Source organism: Tenrec ecaudatus, chromosome X (genome assembly GCF_050624435.1).
Source record: "Tenrec ecaudatus isolate mTenEca1 chromosome X, mTenEca1.hap1, whole genome shotgun sequence".
NCBI classification, from domain to species: Eukaryota; Metazoa; Chordata; class Mammalia; order Afrosoricida; family Tenrecidae; genus Tenrec; species Tenrec ecaudatus.
The window spans coordinates 5,139,506-5,159,657 of record NC_134548.1 but is presented as its reverse complement, the minus strand read 5'-3'; the positions used below and the strand labels follow the sequence as shown (position 1 = coordinate 5,159,657).

The 20,152-nt window shown below is 57.5% G+C and overlaps 1 protein-coding gene across 5 annotated transcripts in view; it reads right to left on the bottom strand.

Annotated features, from left to right (window-relative positions):
* Nucleotides 1–438: 438 nt before the first annotated feature.
* Nucleotides 439–20,152, bottom strand: part of TBL1X (transducin beta like 1 X-linked) — an 81,986-nt gene continuing 62,272 nt past the window's right edge. For all 5 annotated transcript variants that reach the window (XM_075538524.1, XM_075538526.1, XM_075538525.1 and 2 more), the window contains 13 exons: nucleotides 18,345–18,490; nucleotides 17,710–17,950; nucleotides 16,450–16,582; nucleotides 15,624–15,765; nucleotides 14,098–14,161; nucleotides 13,919–14,016; nucleotides 11,527–11,587; nucleotides 9,189–9,310; nucleotides 6,386–6,460; nucleotides 5,692–5,819; nucleotides 5,297–5,462; nucleotides 4,096–4,197; nucleotides 439–3,335 (listed from right to left, as the gene is read on the bottom strand). In XM_075538524.1, the coding sequence (XP_075394639.1) occupies nucleotides 3,309–3,335; nucleotides 4,096–4,197; nucleotides 5,297–5,462; nucleotides 5,692–5,819; nucleotides 6,386–6,460; nucleotides 9,189–9,310; nucleotides 11,527–11,587; nucleotides 13,919–14,016; nucleotides 14,098–14,161; nucleotides 15,624–15,765; nucleotides 16,450–16,582; nucleotides 17,710–17,950; nucleotides 18,345–18,490 (1,505 nt within the window). In that variant the 3' untranslated portion in view covers nucleotides 439–3,308. The remainder of the gene's footprint in view (nucleotides 3,336–4,095; nucleotides 4,198–5,296; nucleotides 5,463–5,691; nucleotides 5,820–6,385; nucleotides 6,461–9,188; nucleotides 9,311–11,526; nucleotides 11,588–13,918; nucleotides 14,017–14,097; nucleotides 14,162–15,623; nucleotides 15,766–16,449; nucleotides 16,583–17,709; nucleotides 17,951–18,344; nucleotides 18,491–20,152) is intronic.

The following is a 20,152-nucleotide window of genomic DNA, read 5'->3' as shown; positions in this document are numbered from 1 at the left end:
ACCTCATGGTTGGAGAAAAGGATGTATACACTGTTTACACTGGTCCAAGAGCCAGGTTAAACACACGAAAGGAAATGCATCTGAGCGCATCCCAATCCAATAAGCCTCGATTACCATCAGGGTCCAGTGGCCCTGATGGATTAGCACTGGACTTTCACCAGCTGCAAGGATAGCAGTTCAAACCCACCAGCTTCTCCGTGGGAGACAGATGAGGCTGTCCTCCTCCGGAAAGACCCCCAGCCTCCGATTGCAAACCCTGTGCAGGATGACGGTGCATCAGAATGGGCTCCGTGCTATAAGGTTCTCATGGGTGGGTGGCCGTAGCCAACTGAGGTGCTGTGTTCCCCACTTTTCTTGTTCAGTTTAGAGGCCTGCAAACAAGAAACTCCTGGGCATCCGCGCGCATGCGTTCCCAAACACTCTCAGAAAGCAGACGGCTGAGAGCTCTCCTATCAAAATAGAGCAATTTATTCAAGACACTGAATGTGACCTGCTGATTCTCGCTGCACACAAAGGCGCTATGACACACGAGGGGACTCGTGTCAAAAAGCGTGAGGAGAGGGTGAGCAGGAGCGGGGAGGCGAGAGGGGTCAGCATGGGCTGGAGTCTGCAAACACGGAGGAGAACCAGGCCTGGCTGCACGTCTGACACAGACAATAAAAACTGCAGAAGCCAGAATTCAGAACACCAGTGAGTGGCCGAGAGAAACACAAGTGTAAAAAAAGAAAACAAGTCAGAAAGGCTGAGAAAGAACAGAGGGGACGAAGAAGCAGACTCTTCCACCTGATGAAAGTGCACTTCAACCGGCTCTGGGATCTGTGGTCTGAACACAAGTCCAGTCTGGTGGCAGTGGGCAGGCGTGGGTCCCTATGGGCGGCCGGCAGGTCCTTCCGGCACGGTCCCTGGGCGTTGTCACTTCAAAACAGAGACTTGCTGAAGCAGCATCATGCTGGCTCTGCCGCCAGCCTTGGTCACCGGTACACAGGCATGACGCCCCCTCAGGGCTGTGGACAAGGCCATCTCAGAAGGAACGTTCCCGGACCGCCGAGACACATCTATCCACCCATGGCAGGGTGCACACACATGGGGCTTCGGTCAACGGGGTGGGCAGCCTGGCTTTCTTTCCACCCATGGTGCACTTGCTGACAATGCGCCCATGCTTGGTCCCCTTGTGGCCGTCCTCGGCGAGCGGGGTGCACTGCTGTGCAGAGATGGGCTCTAGCCCAGTGCGCATCCTGCAGTCTCATGGTGAGGTGCCTGGATGTGGTAAGCTTATGAAGCAGCTCGTGGACACGGGGGACATGCTGACTGCTTGCATGGACCTGAGGAATGGCCGGCGGCTCGCACCGAGCACACACCCACCCACCATGACGCGCCCTGACCTCCACAGCCAACTCTGTGCAGCCGGGCACCCCTCCTGCTGACGGGTGCGCCTAGCTGCTCCCCTTGCAGCCTGCAGTGCCCACGGAATCCGGCACCAGGCCCAGCTTCTCCATTCAGGGGGTGCCTGCGAGTCCCCTCTTGGGGTGGCTGTGGGAAAAGAGCCCCTGCTGGCCTTCGAAGCCCCCACCCCTGCAACGGCCATCCGGTCCTGGCCCCGGCCCTCTGGTGACCCTTTCCAACAGCACGGCATTGCCCGTCTTTCCACAGAACAAACGCCCCCATTGACCCTCTCCCCTCCCCTCCCCTCTGGACACCCCAAGGAGGGAAAAACCCCCTTCCTTCCAGAATGTGCTTCCCGCCTCCGTTCACTTGAAAACGAGGTCAGTGCCCTGTGGCCCAGTCACTGGGTACGGGCAAAGCAGGGCCTCTCAGGACACCAAGTTGCACATGCTCCTCCCCATGCGAGGGTAGGCCCACGACTTTGGAATCACCGCTGCACTCTGAGCCCATCACAGCAAAGTGCCCACAGAGGTGGGGGAAGGCCAGGCCGGGCCGCCCAGGCGAATGCTGCTTCCCCACCATTTCTGAAGCCTGCTGGGAGAAATAAGCCAGCTGGGGAGACCCTGGAGGCGGTGGAAGGGAGTGACTCCGCGGGGGTCGACGGAGGCCTCAGTTCGCTGGGTCTTGGAAATGCACTTCAGGTTTCTCAGTTCTCGCCCGAGGACCACCAAGGTGACCACACAGCAGCAGGACGCTATTCCTGGAGCCCAAGCAGTGGCCACACGGTCCTCTCAGGACGCAGAGCCATCCTACTGCTGTAAACGCCCAGGTCGCGTCCCTTCCTTACCTTCGGTTGGGGGCCTCCTTAGACCCTGCCTGCATCTTTGCAAAACCTCTTAACACATGGACCACACAAAGCTCTGCCTGATGACCACTTTAGGATTTTTAAATTGTTTCAACATAAAAATATTTTCTCCCCCCCCCCCAAAAAAATACTCTGGACTTTTTCTCGTAATTTTTCTTCTTGTTGTCTCTACTGTAAAATCTCCTGCGCTGCACTATCAGGGAAAGCACTTGTAACGTGGCAATGCACCCTGGAGACACCAAGAACACTGCAAGTCACTCAGGACGGGGGCAGGTGGCCCCTGCAAGGCCTCCTTCTTGCCCACCCCTAACCGTTCCTTTCTAGGGTGTCCTGGGGCACAGAGGAAACCTGACAGAGGGAGAGTAGGGGTAACAATGGGGTAGAGGCAACAGATCCCCCCCAAACCGTTTCCCCATCATCCATGCCATGGCATCCCTGGGCGACAAGATTGCAAACAGAAGCCCATCCAACCAAACACAGTTCTGGAAAGGAGAAAGCTCGCAGGGAGCACAAACTGGTTTGGGAATGCCCTTTTGAGAGCAGCTGTAGTGTCCAAATTGCAGAGGGGAGGGGGGAGGCATGTTCACATTCTCACACCACCCAACATGCACATCCACACCCACGCCCAGGGAGGAGGGGCTGGCTTTCTTCCCTTTTTTTGGCTTATCACAGCATTTTGCTTTGTTTTTTGGCACAGCTGGGGTTTTTTGCCCCCCACCCCTCCTGACCCCATGATGGAAACCTGACCACGTGAGCAAAAGCTGGTGGCCAGGGACCGATCATACAGGTAGTGGCATCATCCACTCCCCCACCCCCACCCCCACTCCTCCGATCGGGCAGCTGCAGGCTGCTTGGGGTTTCTTTTGTTTTGTTTGCTCGGTTGAAACTTCTGGATGGAGGTTACAGAAAAAGAGAGACTCCTGTGGCCGGGCCATGTTGCTTTCAGAGTACACTCTAATGCAAGTCAGGTTTGGAGCAGACAGAACTGTGTTTAAAGGGTGCGGCCACTGCACACTGCTGGTCCACCACCGAAGATCCTCCACACGCTCACCGTTGGCGCTCACTTCCGAAGATCTAACACACACACCTGGAAGAAACACACAGAGCCGGTGACCTTCATGGCCACACACACACACCTGGAGCAGGCACTGGGGCGGACTAACCAGTGCTGGCCCTTTACTTGGTGTTATAAATAAAGTTTTATTAAAACACAGTCATGCTTCTTGTTCACATACTGCCTGTGGCTGGTTTCATGAAGCCACGGCCAGGTTCAGTGGTGGCAGCAGAGCACACATGCAGCCCACAGTGGGCGCTCTTTAGCAGAAAAGGCCCCCCACTGCCAACCCAGTGACAGAGTGTTCATGCACCCCACAGCATGGACTCATGTCACAGCATGAAATCCCACCCTCCTAGAAGGAAGTGTCACTCCCGTCTCCTCTTCCACAAGGAAAAGAGAAGCAGGAGAGCGGAGAACTAAGATACTTCTCAGAGTTCTCCACCAAGCAGAGGGAGGAGTGTTTGTTTTAACTGTGGGTGCCCTAAAGGAGACGAGTCAGCTCAGAGGGTGCCGCTGCCAGAGCTGCCACACTGGCTCTGCTCGCACCGCACAGCTCAGTACAGAGCCCTGTGCACTGTGGGGTGTGGGGCAGCATCTCGGACTTGGGTGGGGGTGTCCTTCACTCCACTCGCACCGGGCAGTGCCTGCTGTGCGCCAGGCCCTACCCGAGCCTTTGGGGATGAAGGCCACTCCTACCGATGACAACAGCCCCAGACACCTGGACATTGGGTCTCCTCAGGGTTGAGCCACTGTCCCCACCCCCTTCCCACAAGCCCCCAGAGCTGCTTACAGAGCCGTCAGACGCGCTGGCACCCACTTTGTCCCCGCGAGCGTTCCAGCACACTTCGAAGATGCCGCCGGTGCCCCGGTAGCTGTGCACGAGGTTCCCGCTCTGCAAGGCAAAGCAAGAGCCACTTAGAGAGCCGTCGGCTCGGGGCACTTCCGGGCCAGCGTGGGTGAACCCTGCCTCTGCAGTCACCATGGCAAGCTTCACCACACACAGGACTGCTCGTGGCAATGGGCAGTGGAGCACGGTCGACCCTTCCCTGCCCACCTCCTGCAGAGGTCACACGGCGCAGCCAGTAGGCTGGGGGACAAGCCCATTCCCGTGAGACTCAGGGCTCGCCTGACTGGTAACTCTGATCCAAGGACTCCCCATCAGCTCTGCTGAAACATTATTCACCTCAGGCCTTTCTTCCGGTGAAGGCTCTTACCATGTGCCAGTGTGGCTGGGCCAAGGTGGGCAACGACAAACAACAGAGCAGTGGCTGTTCCACAATGTCATGTAATCATGCCATTGCCCTTTGTGATGCAATGTAATCACCCATGGTAATGCAATGACTTTACAGAACACACTTAGCCTTTGTAATATAATCACTTTCCACAATGCCATCAAAGGCAATCACCTGCTGTAACGTAATGACCTCTATCTCCAGGCTGGTGGAATTAAGTGGATCAGAGTTGGAGTCTCCCCAGCTGGTTGTTCCACCTTAGACACCTTGGACAGGAGGACAGCCCTCCTGCCCCCACCCCCCAGACTACATACACAGCCCAGGATCTAGAGCAGTGGTTCTCAACCTTTGGGTCGAACGACCCTTTCACAGGGGTGGCCCAATTCATAAGAGTAGCAAAATGACAGCTATGAAATAGGGACGAAAATAATGTTATGGAGGTCACCACAACACAAGGAACTGCATGATAGGGTCGTGGCATTAGGAAGGTTGAAGATCATTGGCCTAGAGGGTTGCTTCTGTGATAAGGAGCAATGCTGTTCTGAGATGACTGCTAACGCTCGGGGAGAAAACCATGGAAGCTCTAGATGTGGGTGCCAGGCACTCTGCGGGCAGACGAGCTCCGAGCCCTCGGAATGCAATGTATCACACTCCCTTTAACGGCCAAGAGCTTGGAGGGGTTGCTCAGGGTGCCCACTGGGGAGTGGGCAAAGACCCTCCCGTCAGGGAGGCTGGAGTCCCTGGGACCGGACAGCTTACCTGAGTGTTCCAGATGTGGACACACTTGTCGAAGGACCCACTGGCCAGGTACTTCCCGTCAGGGCTGAAGGCCACGCTGTAGACAGGCTCCTGGTGTTTGGTGAGCGTGTGCACGCAGACGCCCCGCTCCACATCCCAGAGGCGGACCGTGGAGTCAAAAGAAGCGCTGAGGGGACAACGGGGTGGCATCACGTGGGGATATGCAGCTCCTGGTGCCGCCATGGGGGGACTGTGACCACGGGACACATGGCTCCAGGAACCCTGGAGATACGCCTAGTTCCTGGGCCTGGCCCCTTCCTACTGGCTCTCACCGCCAGACCCTTTGGGGCCACACTGAGGGCCTTCCCATGCCGGGGACCGGTGCTCAGCCGCACTGCACATTTCTGCCTTCCTACCTGGCAAGCACGATGCTGGAGTTGGGGTTGCTGGCGGCTGGCCCGGCAGGGCCCCATTTGATGGTGTAGATCTCTTTGCTGTGCGCCTGCAGGTCATGGACACATGTATCCTGCTTCATGCTCCAGATCTGGTGCAGATGGAGAAGATACTGAGCACACAGAGGATTCCCCAGCACCCTCACCCCATAGCTGCTGCTCAAGGAACCCCCAAACAACTCTGGGTATTGGGGACTATGGATACACACAGGCATGACCTGCGCAGGGTCCTCCCTGGATACCCTGATCATTGGGGATGCTCTGGATACCCAGTAGGCCTGGCTGCACAGGAGGTGCCTGCAGAGGGGGATGCCCAGGGCCCTTGGCTGAAAAGCAGAACTGCATCAGACAGAGGCTGATCACCAAGGGCTCTGGTCCTTCTGACTGTGCTGACTCCTGGCGCCCCTAGTGTGTCTGAATGGAACTGCACTCCTTTAGGGCTTCCTACGGCTGTTTCCAGAGCCAGGCAGCAAGGCCTTTATTTCAAGGTGACAGGGGGCAACTAGAGCCTCCTGACTGTGTTGCCCTTTGAAGTACCCAAGGACCCCATCACCGAGCTCCCGGTGGGGTAAACGAAAGGAGAGGGACCTTGTTCCTGGTGGGAACAAGAAAGGGTCCCTTGGCACAGGGGGCAAGGGCACAGCTCTGACCAGCTTACCTTCAGGGTCATGTCATCAGAGCAGGAAGCCAGCAGCAGCCCAGAGGGATCCCACTTGATGGCATTGACCTCATTCTGAAAGAGAGCAAGGGCTGCGTTAGGAGGGAGGGGCCGTGAGGCAGCGGGAACGGGGCTATAGCCTAAAGAAGTCACAACACCACTGAATTGTGCAGTATAAACCTTGGACAGCTCTGGGCTCCAAGAGTGTGGCGACCCTGCAAAATCTGGCCAGCAGGGGGCGGCAGCGCCCTGCCAGCTTTGCAAAAGATGAGCCCACTGATGGAACCGCTTGCTGCCCGTCTCATACACATTAAAGCCCAGCCCTGGGCCCGGGCACAGCACCAGCCAACGCGTCCGGATTAAAATGGCAGCACTAAATCATCGCAACTGGGAAGGCAGTCACGTGAAGGAGGCTTTTACACAGAGCAGTCGATAAATCCACAGCCACTTTGAGGGCAGACTTTGAAATTCAGAGGTAGCACAGTGGTTACACGGTGGACTGGAGTCAGCAGTTTGAAACCACCAGCTGCCCCGAGGGAGAAAGATGAGGCTCTCTACTCCTGTGTATAGCTCGTGTCTCAGAAACTCATTGGACAGTTCTGCTGTCCCACAGGGTCACTGAGTTGGGATTAACTTGATGGCAGTGAGTTTTTGGCATCCACGTGCATGTGCCATTCTCCACCCAACAGTGGCTCTCTGCCCCTCTCTCTTGGTGGAAAACGAGAAAGAAGAGGGGGATAACATTCAAAAATAGACGGAGGCTCCAGCCATGAGCGGACAACTCTGTGCCAGGGTCCTGCCAAGGCAGGAGACGGAGTGGTCATAGCTCACAAGAGCACAGACAGACAGACATAAGAAATCAAAGGCAAGTGCAGAAAGAGTGCCTAAAGAAATGGTTGGAGCTGCCAGACAAAGGCTGGAGGTTTGAACCCACCAGAGGGTCTTTGGGAATAAAGGGCTGCCCGCCACTCCCAGCTCAAAGCCCTCGGGAAGAAGCCTGTGGATGTTGTTTTATGCTGGCCCACAAAGGGGCACCAGGAGTGGGACTCGACAGGCTGACACCTGGCTTTGGTATGGTCACTGCTAAGCAGGTGTAGATATACACACACAGGGTTGAAGCATTGTCCAGAGCAAACAGGCGGTAAACACAAAGTCAACACACACACAAACTCAGTTCTAGCAGAGACAGTCTGCACACTAAGAGGTCCGAAAGGGAGTAGAAAGCCCCATCTTTCTCCCTTGCAACGGCCGGTGGTTTAGAATTGCAGACCTTGCGGATCTATGGCCCAATGCATAAAAGCCACGATGCCTGCAGAGGCGCTGGAATTTGGGGAAAGGGGCCGTGGCGGCTTTAAATAGCTGCTCTGCTCCACCTGCTCCATCACTCACGCAGGTTACACAGGTGGAGGGCACCTCCATCCCACAGACCCAGCAACATGCCTCTCACTGCTCTTCAGACTGCGAACCCCAATCAGCTGTGGAGCAGGCCTTCGTCCCGGGCTGAGTCCCCCCTTTGAGTCTGCCCTCTCCTTTCATTGTGAGGCCGCCTTACTGTCACTCATGAGGAGCACGTTTCCCTTTATGTTCTTGTACATTTCAAGAACCCTTATTCCTGCTTTTGAAGGAAACAGAGTCCTCCAAGGGTCCTTTCAGGTGATCTGCCTCCCCCCTCCTGGATCATCTTCTCTCTCCCTGCTTCGTTGTGTGCCTACTCTTTTTATAGTACACTGTGGTAGTTATATAGTTTCATGTCAACTTGATAAATAGTGAAGGGGTGGAGTCAAGCCTGCCAATCAGCTCACAGCCTCTGATGGACACTTCCTTGTGGGTGTAGCCTTATGAGGATTCTGGAAATGTCATCTTTCTCTGCTGCACATTGCTATTGACATAGAGCCACACTGATGGCAGCCAGAGCATTGGAGATGCGTCCACTGCCAATGGATCCACAGGACTCTACATGAACCAGCTTGTGATCTTCCTGCACTCAGCATCATTGCATGTGCTGTATGTCTGAAGAGGAATTCATGGGCTAATATCAGACTTATGGACTTGATCTGGACTGGGCTGGAATGTTTTCATAGTAAGCAACTGCTCTTTAATATAGAGCTCTTTTTTATACACACAGAAGCGTCCATGAATTTGTTTCTCTAGTCCACCCAAGCTGACACATCAAGGAACAAGTCCTTACTCGTTCTTTTGGGGCTGAGAGAGGTTCAGTCTCAGCACTCGGGCTTGGCAGAACTTCCAATGGCCCTGGCACAGCACAGACTGTACTGCCCTGCTCCCCTCTCAGCCCCTGTACGGCTGTCAAATGATCTCAGTGGAAGTTTCCATGGCGAGCCCAGCCTTGTGTGGCCGTTCCTCCAGGGACTGAGTGGTGACTTTCCTTACGTTTTCCACAGCCTTCTCTCTGGCGGTGCACAGGCTGTTCTGTGCCCAGGACTTCAGTCTCCCTGCTCCCATATCCCCTCACCTCTGCTGCCCACGTGCTCTTGGGCCATCCAGGTCACCACCCCAGCTGATCCAGAGTCACAGCACTGGGAGAGTGGAACACAGAACTGCCCTGCGGGGCTTCTGAAATGTTCAGGCTTTGTGGGAGGGAGCAGATAGCCTTGGCTTCCTCCCACAGGCTGGCTGGTGGCCTAGACCCACTGACTGCAGCGAGTAGGGCAGTGTGGAGGCCGCTGTGCCTAGCGGCTCTGAAGGCCCAAGACCTGTTCCAGTCCCTGGTTGCAAGAACCAGGGCCCCGTTCTTCCAGCCAACCCCCCACACCCGCAAGAGCAGTGCCCAGCAGACGCTCACCGTGTGTCCCTGGAAGGTTTTGACGGGGCGGTCGCAGCCGAGCCTGCACACGTGGATGCACATGTCAGTGCTGCAGGAGGCGAAGGTCGTGTTGTTCTGCCAGTCCACATCGAGGGCAGGGGCTGCGGACACACGGACGGGGGCATCTCGTCCCTGGTTATGCATGCGCATGGCTCCCAAGACCAGTCGCGATGGGCACGGACACAGACACAGGTGAGACCTGGTCCTATCTGGTCACGCAGCCACCATGATCTGGCAGGCACCCACAGCCTCTGTCCTTCAGGCCACAGGGAGCACCCGTCTACACCCACAGACAGGCTGCTGGGCTACCTTCATGGCCCTGGGTAAGGCATGTCCCCTTTAACAGAGCAGGACATGCTACCAGTTGCTACATCTGGGCGGTGTCAATGCACACTGCATCTGTCAGGGCAGGGGGTGGGGGGCTGCCCCGGGAAATGCCAATGAGCCACTCAGAGATGCTCATCATGAGCAGAAGGAGATCTGGGGCCAAGTTGGGCCTCTTATTCTGAAAACTCTGAGGGGCAACAGGATGCTCCCTGTGGGGCAGGATGGAGGGGAGGGGCTGGCAAAGTTCAGGAGGCGGGGCGAGAGGTCTCCCATCCAGGGTGGGCCATGGTCCTGAGGGGACTGTCAGTCCAGGCTGCAGGAACCAGTCCACACCTTGACCTCCTCAATGGACAAGTCCTCCCCACCCTGTACACTGGGCCTCCCTCCTCCCCACAGGCACAATCCATGCAGCCAACTGGAGCTGCCCAAGTGGCCAGCCTCAGGGGAGGCCTCTTCCTCTTCCCACTGAGCCCAGAGCAGGGGGCCTGTGGGACGTGGCATCTGGCAGTCAAGCATCCTCAACTGCAGGTCAGGCTTTCTTGGGCTGAGCCCGTGGTGCTGGGTGCAGGAACCCCCCTACCCAGTACTGGACGAAATCCAGGGGTGGCTTGCATTTGGGTGGCACAGTGAGGTATGTGCTGGCTTATCAACCGAAAGGCCGGCAGATCAATACCAGCCTCCTCAAGGTAGAAAGATGAGACTCTCTACTCCCGTAAAGAGCTCCAGTAGTCTCGGCAACCACCAGGGCAGGCAGCTGTACCCGGTCTTACTGGGTCCTCGTGGGTCAGAACTTCACCAGTGAGCTGGAGTTTGGGATCAATGCACGTGGGATAGGACTATGTGTGGGGTGGAAGCTGGGGCATGCTCACGGGCACTAGTGCCTGCTTACCCTGTCAATCCATACGGGGAACATCTGTGCCATGTGGCTCCCTGGGCAGCACCATGCAGGGTGGAGGGGCATTTACACCCATCACCAAAGGGAACCCCTAGGACTGTGGTCCACTGACTGCAGGTACAGGCAGGGCAAGTGCCAGCGGAAGCCATGGGGTTTGGCAGTCAGGACCAGGACGAGGGCCTGGGGAGTGCGGGGGTCCACAGCAATGCAAACAGACTCCATGGCACTGTGCTGGACATGGCTATGCCCCCAAGTGCAGTGTTGACGTCCTGGTATGGAAACAGGATGTCCTCCAAGACAGAGGGGATATTCCCACGATGGGCAGTGGAGCCCGCTGCCCCATGGCCCTTCCGCCTGCCAGTCTGTTGAGCCTCTGCTCCTGGGTCTATCCCAGACAGACCTAACACAGTAATCGAGGAGGGAGCTGGGTGGAGCGGAGCAAGTGAGGGTGGGAGGATATGATCTCTGGGCATTTGGGGCCCTGGGGGGCCCCAACACATAAAGGTAGGCAGATGGGCACAGAGTGACAGCAGGCAAGCGTGTGCGAGCTCAGAAAGGAGCATGTGGTTTGTGCAGAAAGCCTGCTTTCCTTCTAAGGGCCTGGGATTCTGGGATGCACCCAGTGGGGGTGCACCTGGGACCGCAGCAGCAGCCTGGGTGCTGAGTCCCGGCAGGCACAACTAGGGGACAGACAACACTTCACTGCCCGTGGGCCCATCTGACTTCTTGCTGTGGCCGCGTCTGCAGGGAGGCGGCCTTGGGAACAGGAGCCTGGCTGTCCCCAAACTTGGCTTCTGGTGCCTGTTCCCTCTGCTGCATCCCGCGGCCCCTCCCAGCCATGACCACTGAAGCTGAGGTGGGGATGGCGCTGCTGCAGGACCCCTCCTTCCCTCCTGGGTCGCACTCCGCTAGGCTGGGCTCTGCTTCCAGACCGCCCCTCTCTCCCCCAGCTGGCGGCAGTCTGGGGCTGCTGCATCTGGAAAGGTTGAGGAGCTGTGCTCCCTGTGACCCCAGTCCCTCCTTGCCAGGTGGGGGTCACTAATCTGACGGGCACCAGAAGAGACTGTCACAGGTTCGAGGACCAAGTGCACTCACCTGAGTGGAAAGGGAACTGCTGTTTGGCCTCTCCCGTGTGGGCGTCCCAAATGATGGTGGTCTGTGCCCCGGAAACAAAAGCAAGCGTTAGTGACTCTCCCTGCCAAGCTTTTCCTCTGAGAGAACAAGCCCAAGACATGCACAGTGAGCTTCTCGCCTTCCTTAGCCAGGGTTTTCCAACAGAGGGACAAGGGGACCTGCGTGGGCAGTTTTACATTTTATAGTAGTATTAAAAAAGGTGCCATCAAAACACGGAAAACACCCCAAGCAAAACAGGTAACTGTCCAACTCTTATGACCTATCACGTAATCAATACAGAATTGTACACCACGTAATCAATACAGAATCCGACACCAGAAAGCCCTGTGATGGTGGATCAGTGTATGGTTTACAGGAAGCCCAAGTGTGGGTTAGCAACATGGTCCACAGGGTTCCCAGTGCCAGGACGTTCTCAGGCTGATAGCCAGCCCTTTCCCCCAAGGAGCCTCTGAGTGGGCAGGGACCAGCAAGTTCTCAGCCAGACAAGGGCTCAGGTCTCTGCACCAGGTGGGGCTCCCTTTCGGCCCAGGCCATTGAAATCAAGGAACATGTGCATCAGTCGTATCCTCTTCAGGACACTTAGTCAATCTGCGGGTCGAGCAAATCATCAGGAGTATATGAAGAAGCATGCAGCAAAGGCTGGTGAACAACCTGCGACGTGCAGGTGACACACCTGGCTGGTGAAGAGGACCTGAGGCCCTTGAAGGTGAAGAGCAAATATTTCAGCCTTCTATGGATTATGACTCGTGTAGGGAGTTTTTAAGAACTGGAGACAAACTCTACAGAAAAAGAAAAACAAGCTCCAAAGAGAAACCTCACTGTCACTGACTTGTTGCCTACTCAGGCTGAGCTGGGGCTGTGGGCGACATAGATGGACAGACGGTCCCTCTTTATGGGAGCAGGATGGTGACTCGTGAACTGCTGACTGTGGATCGCAGCCAACACATAACCAACCCTCCACCCCAAGGGCTCCTCGTGGGCTGGAAGGTACCCTGCAGCAGATGGCTGTTTGCCCCCTGATGGTAGGGCTGGGACTGATAAAGCAGCTCCGCCTCTTGCGGAGGCTCACCGAGAGGATGCCACCCACAAGATCAGCAGGTTTCCAGAGGTGCACGTCCCTGATGGATAAGAGAGCCCCATCGCCTGGGAGGGTAGCGGAGAGGACGACAGCTACCACCACGTGTACCCCAGCCAGCATCACAGTCCAGGAACACAGCCTGGGGGACAGGGTCTCAGGCTCTGCCTGCCTCCCATCCACAGCTGTCCTGTGTCCCTAGGGAAACGATGAGCCTCCCCTGGCCCCTTCCCAGAGCTGCTCAAGGCAGAGCTGCCTGCCACGGGGGCACAGCGTGTGGGTCAGTCTCCCAGCCAGCAGTCCCTTGGGGCCACCGTGGGTGGGTCAGCATGCTGTGGGTACCCCACACCCTATGGAGACCTCATGGGCCACTGTGGGTAGGGCAGCGTGCTGTGGGTACCTCACACCTGATGGAGACCTGGAATGCCTGCCTGCAGCGACGTGACAATGCCTGGCATACCAAGGGCAGCAGCTCAGTTGTGTCTGCACACGGGCCCCGCTGGCATGTCAGAGCAGAGGGTCTCCTGCTTCAGAGAGGGGGCTGCTTCTGAGCAGAGGGTCTCCGGCTTCATTAAGGGGACTGTTTCTGAGCAGAGGGTCTCCGGCTTCATTAAGGGGACTGTTTCTGAGCAGAGGGTCTCCGGCTTCAGAGAGGGGGGCTGCTTCTGAGCAGAGGGTCTCCTGCTTCATTAAGAGGGGGGGCTGTTTCTGAGCAGAGGGTCTCCGGCTTCAGAGAGGGGGGCTGCTTCTGAGCAGAGGGTCTCCTGCTTCATTCTGAGGGGCTGCTTCTGAGCAGAGGGTCTCTGGCCTCAGAGAGAGGAGTTGCTTGGAAGAGCTGTTGGCTTAGCTCGCTGTCCTCCAGAACAAGGGACAGCCAGTCTATTCTGGCAAAATCCCGAAGGTTTACAGTTCTTCTCGTCACACAGCCACACGGGAATGGGTTAGGTGGTGTGCCAATAAAACTTTACTAATACACAGGTGTGGCGGGCTGCATACGGGGACACTAGGTCAGTGAGGGCGGGGGATGGCCAGGAAATGGGTGGTGGAAACACTTGCCACCATGATGAATGGCACCCCCAGGAAAATTGGCAAGCTCGGAAAGGCTCTGTCGGGCATCTTTCTTGTGATTTCCCCTGACTCAGATGAACCTCAAAAACACATGTCTGTTTCTGAAGGAAGACGGAAAGTCAGGGGGCCCCCAGGCATCACAGAGCTGCTGCAGAGGAAGGGGACATGAACACGTACACCCCTGGATGGGCTGCACCCAGCAATACTCACTTTGTCCACACCGGCACTTAGAATATAATTCCCCTTCTTGTTCCACTTCAAGGCAAAGATGGGGCCTTTATGCTGCCCTAAGGTGCTGGCCAGATTGCCTGTTAGGGGGTAAGACAGGTTCGTCAGCTTCCGAGTTGCAGCCAGCACCCCGACACACACAGGAGGGCCGTGGGACTCACCGTCGTCTGTCCATATCCTGGCAAAGCCGTCGTAGGAACCCGTGGCCAGGAGTGTGCCGTCGCTCTAGGGAACAGAGAGAGATCACTGTTGCTCAGCGGGTGCCCCATTGGGTGCAGCCCACAGCTCCCATCCTCCCGAGAGTCCTGGTCTCATGAGCCGGCACAGAAGGTTCCGCTGGCCGGCTGGCCATTCCTGGGACACAAGACTCACTATGGCTACAAGGGAGGCACCAGCAAGCACACCATAACCGGTGCCCCAGGCAGACCCTGCAGTGGAAGTCACTGCCGGACTCTCATCGACACGGGCGAGAATTGCAGAAAGAGTTTGCACACACAGAGGGGCACAGGTCTGGTGAGTACAGAAATGACCAAGAGCACAGGGGACGCGACCCACAGGCATCTGCTGCTGAAGTATCGCAGGTCACTCAAAGCATCCCCAGAACAAGGTGGGGGCTCCCCTGCTCCTGGCTCCCTCAGCCTGGCTCTTCTACAAACCCAAGCTGACCACGGGAGAGGGGTGGGTTGGGAGACAGGAGGACTGTGCCTTAAAAGCTGCCAGTTACTGTGTGAGTCAGCGATGCCAACCACATGGTCAACCTCAGAGACAGGACTGGACAGCCAGCGAACCTGCGCCCATGCCCACTGCAGGACGACTCGACAGCCAGGGACCATCTGCCCATACCCACTGCACAAGACTCAACAGCCAGGGACCCTGCACCCATGCTCACTGCAGGACAACCGGACAGCCAGGGTCCCTGCACCCATGCCCACTACACAAGACTCAACAGCCAGGGATCCTGCACCCATGCCCACTGCAGGACAACTGGACAGCCAGAGACCCTGCACCCGTGCCCAAAGCAGCACGCCTTGACAGCCAGGGACCCTGTACCCATGCCCACTGCAGCAAGATTAGACAGCTAGGGACCCTGTGCCCATGCCCACTGCAGCACGACCCGACAGCCAAAGGGGCGGGTGAAGCCTCGAGGCCTGAGAGTCCACCCAGGCAGATCTGGCTGTCAACACAGTGGGGTATCACAGCCACATGCAGCTGGGCCACCGTGAACCCACAGAGAAATGCTGTAAGGGGTCTCCCACCTTCACGGGAGCAGACCTGGGTCTTTCTCCTGAGGAGGTTGCAGCCACCAACCTTCTGGTTAAGAGCCAGGTGCGTAACCACTGAGCCTCAGGGCTCCATCAGGGAGCGTCAGTCAGCCGTAACCCGTGCTACCAGGTGACGTGGTGCTGGGGGCCGGCAAGAGAACAAGGAGAAAACCCGGCATGTGGTGCCACCATTCGGCAGGGAGACCGGAGCTCAGTAGAAGGCGAGCTGTCAGGGATGGAGCGCCTGAAGGGGAACCCAGTGCCCGTGTCACAGCCAGCTCTCCATGAGCCTCTCTTCCAGATGCATATGCCGAGCGCCACCGGGGACGGCCCGAGAGCGTCCTCGCCAGCATCCTCGGCAGCAGAGGACCTGCTTGTGGAGGGCCAGACGGTCCAGCATCCAGCCGGCAGGGGAAAGGGCTTACATTCCAGTCCAGCGAGGTGACATCCTTGTTACTGGGCACATCGTGGCCCCCTTCCCGGATACAATGTCTCAGCACAAGCTGGGTGGAGCCCCCGCTGCTATTCTCATTGAGATTCCAGATCCTCGCCGTGGAGTCCCCAGACCTGCACAAGACAAGAGCACGAGGCCACTCAGCGTTGCCAAGGGAACAAGCTATTGCAGGCTGGCTGGGCTGCTCACCCGGGGTACCCTCCCTGTGAGCCCCGCGTCTCCACCTGCTGCTCCTCACATGTATCACCCTGCCTCACACATCTCCCCTGCTCCTCGCTGATGAGATCATGTCCTCGCTACAGACAGGACTATGCCCTCCCCAAAACGAGCGATGGAAATCGACGCCTGACCCCAGGTTCCATGTGGGAATCTGGTTTCTTTGTTGTGTTAGGCGCAGATGGATGAAACAGGCACCAGCCACATGAGGAACTCAGGTCCCCTAGTACAGGTGCCCTGAGTGTGGACTTCTAGCCTCCAGGACGAAGAAAATCAACTCCTGCTCCTTAAAGCCACCTCCCACCCCACCCTGCCCTGTGGTCCTCTCCTGAAAGCGGATGCAGCAAACTGCTGCTGCCAGGCACCGTCAAGTCGGTTCCAGCTCTGTGCAGTGGTCCCTACTGAGTGCACTGCGGCAGCTGCTGAGACAGCAGATATACGGTGACACGTTTCTGGCACAGCGCCCCCGAAAGTGTTTCAGACCAAGCTTAAGCAAGACAAGTTTGAGCTACACGGAGCTGCCCCTCAGCAAGCACAGTCAGAAGCACACCTAGAGCCGTTACCGGACCAGAAGCCCTTACCCAGATGCAAGGAGGTCGCTCACAGGGTTCCAGGCACAGATGAACACCTCGGACTCGTGGCCCCGCAGCACGGTGGCCTTGTTGGCTGGGATCTCGACTTCCCCATCGATCTCCATTGGTTTCGAATGGTTATCTGGCGGTGGAAGCAAGGAAAGACTTGTGGCTTGCATATTACAGAGAAACTGGGCCGTGGGTTTAACGTCTTATGCAACCCACCTGACTGGGTGGGGTGAACATGCTCCCAGTCCACCCAGTGGTGTCTGCTTAGAACTGAGCCCCGAAGGCTGATTTTATCACAAGTCCCAGGGGGTTTCCAAAGGTTCATGGAAAAAATCTCACTATCTTTTCATTCCATGTTCCCTCAAGCTTTTTGAAGGCCTCTTGTGGGCCCCTAAGGACCCCTGGTGGCATAGCGGCTACATGTTGGGCTGCTAACCACAAGGTCTGAAGTTAGAAACCTGCAGCCGCTCCTCTGGAGAAAGACTAGGCTTTCTACTCCGGGATTTTCCAGTCTCAGAAACTCACAGGCTGTTCTACCCCATCCTAGGGGGCACTGAGTCAGGCATCGACTCCAAGGTAACAAGTTTGGTTTGGGGAGCCACATGGCTCTTCTTCCCAGTTGCCTCTAGGTGCCTGCAAATCGGTGTCCCTGTGATTAGCAGAGGGTGAGCAGTTCTCAGCTGGCACCATCGGGAAGTCTCCGCCGACACACGGGGAGCTCCTGGGATGGTGTTCCTCTCTGAAGCACCTTGAGGTGGTGGCTTGATTAAGTAGCCCAGATGCTTGCCGCTACACTAACCAGACGGGGATCTGCTGACACAGCGGTTGAATGCATGGCTGCTAACCGAGGTGCTAACAAAGTGGTTCTAACCCAGCAGCTACTCCTGGGAGAGGAGGCGCTGAGCTTCTTTCTGTAAAGATGACCACCTTGGAAAGCCTCATGGACAGTTCTCTGTCCACAGATGGCTGTGAGTCGGATCAACGCACCAGCCCCCAGTAACTGCATCCAAGTCCAGACTTGGTTGTTGAAGGTGGTCAGGTTATTCACAGGCGTGCCTGACTCTGAGGCTGTGTCAGCAGAGGCTGCCCAGCGCTAGGTTTGGAATTGATGGTAAAAGGTGACCGGCTGTGATCAGAGAGCGTGCAAACACTGGAAGCAGGGCACGGGCAGGGGCGTAGGGGCAGGCAAATGTGGACAAGGACCCCAAATCCAGCCTAAGGCCGCCTGCAGCTAGGGCGTGTGCATTCGCTTAGACTTACTAATGGCATGTGCCCCACTCTCCTCGCCGTTCACTGCGGCCTCGCCATTCTTGGCTGTGTTTTGCTGTGACACGGTTGTAGGGGGGGCCGTGGCCGACGCTGCTGCTGTCGCCGCTGCCACTTGCTGCTGCTGCGCCAGTTTCTCTCGGAAGGCCTGCTGCCGTGTCTGCACCACGTCCGGCATCACCGCGTCGATAAGCGACAGTGACTCGATGGGCCGCCCATCGAACACTGTGCCGTCCTGGAGGGAGATGGCTCGTCCTCAGTGACCACCCGCGCAGGCAGGCCAGAAGCTGTGTGCGCACGCTTGCACACGTACGGGTACACATACACGTACACACACACTCTGTCCCCTCCCACAATGCATTCACCTCGTTGTTCCCCACACCCCAGGGACCTGCTACCCACAGAGCACCCCTACCCCTCCGCGGCCACAAGAGGCACAGGGGCAGGGAGGGAGGTGCGGCGGCAATGGCAGGGCCTCCTCCGCAGCACGCCCAGAATGCCACCCTACCCCCATGCCCCCACTAGACGTTTCGCAACCACAGTGCCATCAAAATAGCGCACGTGCACTGTGTGGCGGGGGCAGGCGGGTCAGGGCCATAGGAGAGGGCCCAGGCCCCTGGTGGGCATACCTCGTTGATGCTGATCTCGGCCTCCACATACTGCAGCCCCTTCTGCAGGATGGAGATGAGCGCAGCAGGGGGCACAAGCGTCCCGTTGATGTTGGACTGGCTGATGTGGCTCTCGATTCCGAAGGTGAAGGCCGAGTGCGAGAAACCTGCACCGTGGGAGACAGGCCAGGTGGTGTCATGGGGGGCTGGAGCCCTGAAGGGAACGGCCACTGCAAACGCACTCCGTGGGTGGGAGTGCCCGGCTGCAGGACCCAGGAAGCATGGGCGGCTCCAGGCTTGAAGACTCTTTCTTGGAGCCATAGGCCTCAGCCTGCCTCTTGGACACTGGGGAGCAAACAGCACAGGTGCCACACGTGCTGGACCCGTCTGCAGCGAGGGCAAGGAGCAGTGCCCAGGCTCAGACCGAGGCACCAATGCAGCCCGACGCTGCACGAGGAGCAGCCACGCTGAGCCCAGCTGACACAGCCGGCGGCCTCACCTCACACTCAGGAGGGAAGACTGAGTGACCTGCTGTCAGGAAGACAGCCGCTGTTAGCTGCTTCCTTCCAACCCAGAGTGGTGAAATTGTGCACCAGGAACATAGCCAGGTCCTGCGCCATCAAGGGAGTCAGCCCAGAACACCCTGTGGGGCGGTTCCACAGGACCTTCAGTCAACAGGACCATCCTGAACACCGCTGCCCATGCCCACAGCCTGCTGTTCACAGCAGCCAAAAGTGGACAGACACAGCCCACACGGCCATCGAGGTGAGAATAAGTCACCAAGGGTGCCCCTGCAGTGACTCATGATGATGGCAAGGACCACCACCGGGGTGCACACTTGAAAACGTCCAAGACCAGGGGCCACAGCCCAGTGCTACACCCACCGTGTTAGTTATCAAGGGCCCTTTGATCACGCACCCACTGTGGGGGACGCCCCTCCACCAGCAGCCCTGAAAACCAGCAAACCTGCAACAATCGGATCGCACAGCAGAGGGCGCTGACCTCCATAGACTGAAGCCACCGCTGGGCTGGGACAGGGGATGAACCAGAACTGTTTCACAGAGCCACATGATGGCTGCCTTTCGCTGAGCAGCCAGGATTGTGTATGAGAAAAGCGTCACCAGGTGGTATCCCCACACACGCAGACAGTTGACAAGCCAAACGTGCAGACAAGAGCCCCAAAGTCAGGCCAGCTGCCTGCAGGTCCCAGAGCACAGTGACATGAGGACCGTGTGAGGACAGGGATCGTAGGATGGCCCTGCTTTCATAAGATGGTTCGGAGACACACAGGCAGAGAGACCAGAGACAGACAGGCAGAAAGAGCAATGTCAGCTGGTGGGGACCAGGAGAGGGAGGCTGGCCACCTCCGAGACCGCCCATTGGGTGTCAGGCTGAGGAGTCACGGCCATTACTACTGTGGGGCACTTGGCCCCACACTTCCCACCTCTTCTGCTTTCTATCTACAGCGGTGCATAACAGGGACCCCACTAGGCCATCTCTGCCTGCCCCAGTAGGCCCTGCCGGCCAATGCAGCGCCAATGGCAGGCTGTTGAGGCAGCCATCTGTTGGGATCTTGCCAACTGCACCTCCCTGGTGATGCTGCGAGCACCTTGCTCCATGCACGTGTCACCACCTGGTAATACTGAGAGCAGCCTGCCCCACACACGTGTCACCTGGCTCCATGCCCTATACCCACCTGGCACCGTGAAGCCCCTCTGCTGGACGTGGCTCCCTTTCCACCCACTGTCTCCGCAGCGGGGATGGCCCTGCCTCCCCTCGCTGAATTCTCTGTGACACTCACCTTGCTGGAACGACTTTGAGTCTGCTAG